This window comes from Scardinius erythrophthalmus, assembly GCF_964197995.2.
Source record: "Scardinius erythrophthalmus genome assembly, chromosome: 2".
Taxonomy (NCBI): Eukaryota; Metazoa; Chordata; class Actinopteri; order Cypriniformes; family Leuciscidae; genus Scardinius; species Scardinius erythrophthalmus.
The window spans coordinates 54,651,155-54,659,289 of record NC_138222.1 but is presented as its reverse complement, the minus strand read 5'-3'; the positions used below and the strand labels follow the sequence as shown (position 1 = coordinate 54,659,289).

Here is an 8,135-nt window from a genome sequence, read left to right as displayed (position 1 = left end):
ACGCTGAGCGAGTCGCTTTTAAATGACGCAGCATCCAGCACATGATGATGACAGCCCTACTGCAAAGACAACAGTTTAGAGGTAGTTTTCTCTTTCATGGAATTCTGCTATTTTAAGTAAATTATCACTATTATATGGGCCGTTTTATAAGGTATGTCGGCATGCTTGTTTTATGGTCCCCCTGATGTTTTGCATCATTTTGACAGTCAGACTCTGAATACATCTGATGTTATCTCTTAAGTTAACCTGTATCGTAAGACGTAGATATCTCAAGTTAACATGTATTGCATGTCAAATAATATGGAAGTCATGGGCTACCTTTATACAATAAAATAACTGTCAGAGCTCATGATACCACAGGCAAAAGTGACATAAAGGTTGACATTGTAAGTTGTTGTCTTTGTTTGAAAGCTTTTCTAGGCATCATAGTCGCGGTTAAACGCGGATACGGTAACCACAATTGTGTTTAATTTTTAACAGATTTCGTTACATCGGTGTGTATGTATGTATTATTTGTTTGAGTACTGCTCGGCATGCCGAATCATCTCAGTGACTCGAATCTTTTGAATCGGTTCACTTAAAAGATTCGCTCACGGTTTCGAACAGTGGCCCTTTCAAGTCATTGAACCATTCTCTTAAAACATCTTATTATCCTTTATTAAAATATGCACACATAATGCTCCAGAAAGTGTTTATGCAACATATTTGACTTTTTTTTTCTTTATCTAATTATCTTTTTCAAGCCCAAATAAATTCTGAATTTCAACTACATCCTTATGAATTTTTAATTGATACCTTTCTATTGGAGGTATCCATATCTGTTGTATTTGAAAAAAATAATCTTTCAACATTTTTTGCTACTACAGGATTTTCACAGTAAATGGCCACCGAAATGGCCAATGCACCTGCAGTGCTGGAGAAGAGCCATGAATGTGCTAACAATGAAAATGAATCTACGAAGGGTGAAAATGAGACCGTACAGACTGGAGAAACTGAAACACTGTCTAAAAGACAAAGGAAGAAACTTCTGAAGAGTCAGCAATGGGAAGAGCAGAGAGAACTTCGCAAGTAAGCAGTGTTATCTTAGTATTATTTATGTACACTTATAGTTTTTATTCATATTCTGAATGAGGATTAATTTTAGTGTTTGTAAAAATAGTCTACTTTTATTTAAGTTAGCATTAGTATTATATGGCATTTCTAAAAAACGTTTTTATGCAAGTAACCATTCAAAATGACGAAACAAGACAAAACTGTTTGCTCTACTAATATATGGTCAAGCAGCTCATGCTTAATGAGAGACATTCTATGTTTCACATCAGCAAAAAAGTGTAAAAACAATACGCTTTCTAAATAAAACAACTATTGGTTTCAATAGTTCAGTGTAACGTATCTGTTAGTTGCAAAGCTTAATTATTAAACACTATATATCTTTATATTAATGTACAGACAGAAGCGGAAAGAGAGAAAACAGCAGAGGAAACTGGAGAGACAAGCGCAGGCTGACGACGGAGTGGAGTGGACGGGGAAGAAGCGTTTGCGCAGGTCGGACTCGGCAGAGCCCAGTTCTCTCAGACTGGTCATAGACTGCAGCTTTGATAACCTCATGCTGCTCAAGGTAAGAAACAACTTCAGTGAAGGGCATCTTACAACTTCCTTTGCTTACTTTCATAATGCTATCTAGCTGTTGCACTAAAAAAATCTTGTTGAAAGGTACTTTAAAGAACCAAATTGAATTTGCATAATTATTTATTGTTGTTTGTGTAGGATGTAAAGAAACTTCACAAGCAGATTCAGAGGTGCTATGCTGAGAACAGACGCACCCTCCATCCTGTACAGGCATGTTTCCTTCATATATGTACTGTGTGTGTGTGTGTGTGTGTGTGTGTGTATATATATATATATATATATATATATATATATATATATATATATATATATATATATTCAGTATATATACATAGTTCAGATGCAAAAGCCTCTAAGTGCCATCTGAAATTTTCTTCTTGAATTATCATTTTTATCAAGCTCGTATATTTAAGTTCAGTAATTTCACTTAAATGGCAATGAAAATTACCTATTAATTGTCATTTAAGTTAAACTACTGAACTGAAATATACGAGCTTGATAAAAATTATCATTCTAGAAGAAAATTTCAGATGGCACTTAGAGGCTTTTGCATCTGAACTCTTCATATATATATATATTCATATATATATATTAGTAGATGTGATCTTTAAATTCAACAGCCTTTTCATATTCACAGTTTTACCTTACAAGTCACGGTGGTCAGTTGAAGCAAATCATGGATGAAATTAACAAAGGCTGGGTTAACTGGAAGGTAAGATGTGAAATGACACTACTTATTTATTTTGTTCACACTTTTGTAAAGTCATCTGACAGTAAATGTCATTTGCTGTTGCAAAACTGATGTTTGCTGCAGACATCTTAGCAATATAAACAAATAATATAAACCTTTTTGGCTTGTGTTTACAAAATACATACCTGCAACAGGCGTTTGATTTATAATAGCCGAATACTGTAAAGCCCTATTCAGACAGGACTAGTTTTCTAAATGATGTTTGATTACAATTGTCACCCGACGTCTGTGATCTCATGCACCGATTCCGATGGGACTAACATCTGTGTGTTTTCTAGACGTGGGCGTTACAGAAGCTCATCTGCTGTGCTTGCGTGTGTAACATATGACATATATGTCTTTAATGAATTACTTATTGATATAACTTTAATTTATTATTAAAACCCTATTTAAATAAACTTCACATGAGTATATAGAAGTGGATGTTTATAATAAACCTAAAAGTGAGCAGAGTCATCTAGACCGGTATCTTACCTGACACTGATATTAAAATATCTTCACAGTTTCCACGTTCGGGCTCGATTTATTAATTTTATCATTTTATTTTTTCGTCAGATACCAATGTCATTGAAATGAAATGAAAGAATGCGAAAGATTGTTGTGCAAACAATAGCTCAGGTTGGTCAAAAAACACATGAGGAGAAGCTTTATGATAATACAACATCAGCAAATAACAATTTGCATCCGGACGGGGTTTCTCAGATGACCGTCGAGTTTGACGAAAAACAGTAGGTGATTTTACCTGGACTTTTTATTGAGGTTGTGTGAGAAAAACACAGACATGGCAGATTCGGACGGGATTAAAATCACAAAGTAAACCTGTGAAACATGAATTTCTCTGAAAAACTAGTCTCACATGAAAAGGGCTTTTTCAATGCTCAAAACTGTTCTGTGGTCTTGTGTTGACAGTCTTTTGTATATTTGTAAACCCACCTGTCACCCACACAAGAAAACTCATTAACTATGCACAAATCATGATTCTTAATGCCGAATTTTGCCTGAAAGGGGATTAGCTATAGACCTTACAAGCGCACAGCCATCTTTAAAATATTGTGTTTTGAACTTCCATTTTTGGGGTCGCTCTGTATATTTCTGTCATCGCTGTTGAAGAGTTATTAGCTGGGGAAGTGGATTTACTTATTATAGAGTTAACAGAAGTGATCATGAGCATTGTAATGTTTGAAGCGGATATTGTTACAAATGTCAGTAGACCGGGAAGATTTTAAAATGAGCGGTTCATTCATAAATCTGTAAGATCTTACCTTCATGCTGTGGGAATACAAACCGAAACACAACAAGCGCATCGCTGAAAAGGGGCGGGGCTATATAAGGTCTTTATGAGCAGATTTGATGTATGAATGTTGGATAATAAAAAGCAACGCCTTTAACAAATGGAAATTTAAATGTGGTGTAGGATGTCCATGTCAAGCCTGAAGCGTTTCATGAAATCCTGAGCAAGGACGACCTCGTCTACCTCACGTCTGATTCACCCAATGTGCTGGAAGAGCTGGATGAAGCCAAAGCCTATGTGATTGGAGGTCTGGTGGACCACAACCACCATAAGGTGAGTGGCTTGTTACAGTTAGAAGTCATTGAAATGATTATTTGAGAAAGTACATGGGACTGTTTTAGTAAAGTTATTTCACAGGCCCTGCTTGCAAGGAGATTTTATTCTGAGATGAGTATAGGGTGGCACTTGTCATAATGTTTCATTTTTGTTACCTTGAACTTGAAGTCATTACAAGCTCTTGGTTTTGGGGAATTCAATGCTTTATTACAGGGGATCACATATGGTCGAGCCCAAGAGCTTGGCATTGCTCATGCTCAGCTTCCGCTGGGCAGTTTCGTCAAGATGAATAGCCGCAAGGTGCTGGCTGTCAATCATGGTGAGATGCCCTTTCTTACATTCACTTTAGGCCCTGTTTACACCTGATATTAAGATGAGTTTTGGTCGATCGGATCACAAGTAGACGAGGGAGACACATTCCCATTTACACCTGGTGTTTTAATCTGTCTCTTTTGTCCACTTTCAAACACTTCTGTCCTGATTTCTATGAAGGGAGGGTCTATGGGCTGGTAAATATATGGGCTTTTTCAGATCTTTCAATCTAATGGACGATATAAACTCACTAAATTTACATATGAATGCGCCCGGAGATGACAGAGAAACATACGAAGAGCAGCAGCTTTCGTTTCCGCTCTGACAGCCACAAGACCAGCCGAACTCTGTGAGTGTGTGTTAGAAATCAGGAATGGTGAGAGAACATTGTGCTTGGTACATTTTTCATCTTCAGACCAAACTTATGTCTTCAGCCAAAGTTTAAATCCCGTCTGCTGGTTGGCTGGTCTCATAATATTTACACATTAGTTCAGTAGGCAGAAAGTAGATGGTCTTTTGTGGGTGTTTAAACGCATTCGACCACATGAGCGTTTACACTATGAAAGCAATCCGGTCAAATGCGTTTTCGACTACCTCTGGAAGTGGTCGAAAGTGGACAAACTCAAAACGTTTTAGACCCCGTTTACACCTGAATTTAGCGTCGTCCACATGTGATCGGATTGACGAAAACACTTCTTAATGCCAGGTGTAAACAGGTATCCATTCAAATGACACTTCTGTATTGTCTGGAGGTTTCTGCCATGAAAAAAAAGTAATTGTGTCTTTTTATCTCATAATTCAGATTTTTTTTATATATATATATATATATATATATATATATATATATATATATATATATATATATATATATATATATATATATATATATATATATATATATATATATAACTCAATTGAGAATTTAGATCCCGCAATTCAGAATTTTTTTTCCTCAGAATTGTGAGATATTAACTCGAAAATTGCAAGTTATAAAGTCAGAATTGTAAGACGACTTTTCTCAGAATTGAGATATAAACGGTAAAGTCCTAATTGCGAAATATAAACTCGCGATTGTGAGGAAAAAAGTCTGAATTATTAAAACAAAATTATTCTGCAGTGGAAACTTCCATAGTTATAGATATACAACTTTTAAGTGTCCTGCTACAAATTAAACAATCATGTTCCCTCTTGCTGTAGTTTTTGAGATCATCCTAGCGTTCCTGGAGAAACGAGACTGGCAGGAAGCTTTCTTTACGGTTTTGCCACAGAGGAAGGGAGCTGTGCCAGTGGGCCAAGAGGACAAGCTCGGAGAGGGCAATGATGAGGAAGACTCTGATGAAGACTCGGACACAGAACAGACAACCTCAGAAAAGGGAACGGACTCAAAGGACCAATCAGATAGCAAACAAGAAGAGCACAAACCTCTGCTAAACCAATCAGATTCCAGCGAGCGAAACACAGCATAGAGAAGACGTAACATATTTATGCCATTTCATCTTTTTTTGTTCATTTTTAATTGTTTGTTTTTCTGATGTTTTTCCTTTTAGTTTAACAACATCTCAGTTTGAGGTTTGAGATGCTTTATGCAAAGGTTTGGACTTGAAGGTGTTTTTGTTGAAACATATTTCATGAAAAAAAAGAAAAGAAGCTAAAATAAGAAAGTACCTTTTTTCAACCTTTTCCATTAAAAAACAAGCAACAAACAATGTGTAGATCTTGTGAAAAGAAATAAACAATTACAATATCACTTGTTTTAGAACAATGAGCCTTTTATTCATTGTAAACATTTAATACCTTTGACCAGATGATTTAGAGAAGTGTAGATTTGTAGATATCTTAAATCGCATTCCTGTAGTGAAAAGGATCAAAATGACTAAATATTGTTTTTTGATGATCTGAGAAGCAGAATCTGCGTATTAGCTGTTTTTGCTGTTCTGCCACAGTGGGAATTTGCACCTGTGGGCCAAGAGAACAAGCTCGGACACGGCAAGACTCTGGATGTAAGCCACCCAATCCCAGAAAAGAAAAAAGACCAATCAGACAGCAAGAGGGAGGTACACAAAACTCTGTTAAAACAATCAGATTCAGTGAGAGGAATATAACAGGTAGGGCGAAACTTGATATTTAGTCTTTTTTTTTTTTTTTTTGCCAGTTTTGTTCAGTTAAAGTTGAATTAAATGTTTCGGTATGTTCCTTTTTCAGTCTGAGACATTTAAAATAAAAATGTTTAGTTTAATTCTTAATACATATGTATGTAGTGATGGTCGACATACATACTATATTTTATCTATTGTGCGTATTTTAATAATCTGCATCAAAAATGCATTTTAAGATTATATGAGCTAATCAGTGTTGGGGAAAGTTACTTTTTAAAGTAATGTATTAAATATTGTGTTACTCCCTAAAAAGTAACTGATTGCATTACTTTTCATGGAAAGTAATCAGTTACATACATTTTTTTGTGTTATTTTATCTCACCTGGACTTTTTTTTTATAATAATAATAAAAGTTCTACTTTTGGTAAATGTAAAGGCCCTTTTACAAAAGTGAAATGAATAAGCCTCAGCCTGAAGGAAATGCAAATTAGAGGAAACAAACCTTTCATTAATGTAGAGTTAAATGTTAAAATATGGATTATTGTGAATCACTCAAGTACATAAGTGTGTAAACATGCTTCACAGTTGTTGAAGCAATATTATATTTGAAAACTACTCAAATTGTCCCCTAGATGTCACTATACACACACATAGTTTCATCAAATAACTAATATATATATATATGTTATATGTTATTTAAGTTCAGTAATTTCACTTAAATGGCAATTAATAGGTTATTTTCATTGCCATTTAAGTGAAATTGCTGAAATTAAATATACAAGCTTGATCAAAATTATCAGTCTAGAAGAAAATTTCAGATTGCACTTAGAGGCATTTGCATCTGAACTCTTCATATATATATATATATATATATATATATATATATATCTGAACTCTTCATATATATATATATATATATATATATATATATATATATATATATATATATATATATATATATATAAGCTTAGTTTAATTAAACAAAAAGAAAAAAGGAAATCATATTAGATTTAATAGAGAAATATCTTACAATTATTGATTCAATTCAGTTTTATCTCTGTAATTCTTTTCACAATAAATCTTGATTTCTTTAAGTATTTATTTTTCCAGATTTTTTTCTTTGATATATATAATTATTTTTTTTCATTAAATAACTGTTTCACAGATAGCAAAACATTTTATATTAGTATTAATGTGTTAATAAACTTTTAATTAATTCAAATTAAATTAAAGAGACAGCATCAATGAAACTTGTGGACATTTAGAGTACTTAATCTAATACATTCATAGACCGACATGATAATCACAGTGTATTTTCTTTATGGGAGCTTTCTTGATCACAAATAACTCTTTTCCAACTCAAACCCTCGTTTGGAACGCTATTCTGTTGAACACGGTAAAAGTGCCCGGGGCTTTAACTGTTTTCAGGAGGGAGAACAGGTTTACTGTTTTGGTGCTTGTTTTCCATCAGGAAAGGAATGCAACCAGATACAGTACATGACAGTTCAGGTTAGATCCAGATAAATAACCATGTATTTGTGTACATACCATACATGTATATGTAGCCTATTAATGACACATACACATTATATCACGCACTTGCAGAAATCAATCAGATGTGCTGTCTAGCTCATCCAGCAGGATCTGATTTGATTCCTAAAACCTTATTGGAAACTAGGAAACACTACGGTCTGGTTTACAGACAAGGCTTAGATTAAGCCAGGATTAGGCCTTAGTTAATTAGGACATTTAAGTAGGTTTTATAAACGTGCCTTAGAAA

The 8,135-nt window shown here is 34.3% G+C and overlaps 1 protein-coding gene across 3 annotated transcripts; it reads left to right on the top strand.

Annotated features, from left to right (window-relative positions):
* On the top strand, positions 1–6,016 carry trmt10a (tRNA methyltransferase 10A). 3 transcript variants are annotated; one of them, XM_081391554.1, is made up of 8 exons: positions 1–81; positions 867–1,068; positions 1,450–1,618; positions 1,768–1,839; positions 2,267–2,341; positions 3,795–3,944; positions 4,161–4,266; positions 5,457–6,016. In XM_081391554.1, the coding sequence occupies exons 2-8, from the start codon at positions 881–883 to the stop codon at positions 5,723–5,725; spliced, it is 1,029 nt and encodes a 342-aa protein (XP_081247680.1). In that variant the 5' UTR covers positions 1–81; positions 867–880; the 3' UTR covers positions 5,726–6,016. The 3 variants fall into 3 exon arrangements, with proteins under 3 accessions (XP_081247680.1, XP_081247679.1, XP_081247681.1); XM_081391553.1 differs by having other exon boundaries at positions 40–151; XM_081391555.1 differs by having other exon boundaries at positions 47–386.
* The last annotated feature ends 2,119 nt before the right edge of the window (positions 6,017–8,135 follow it).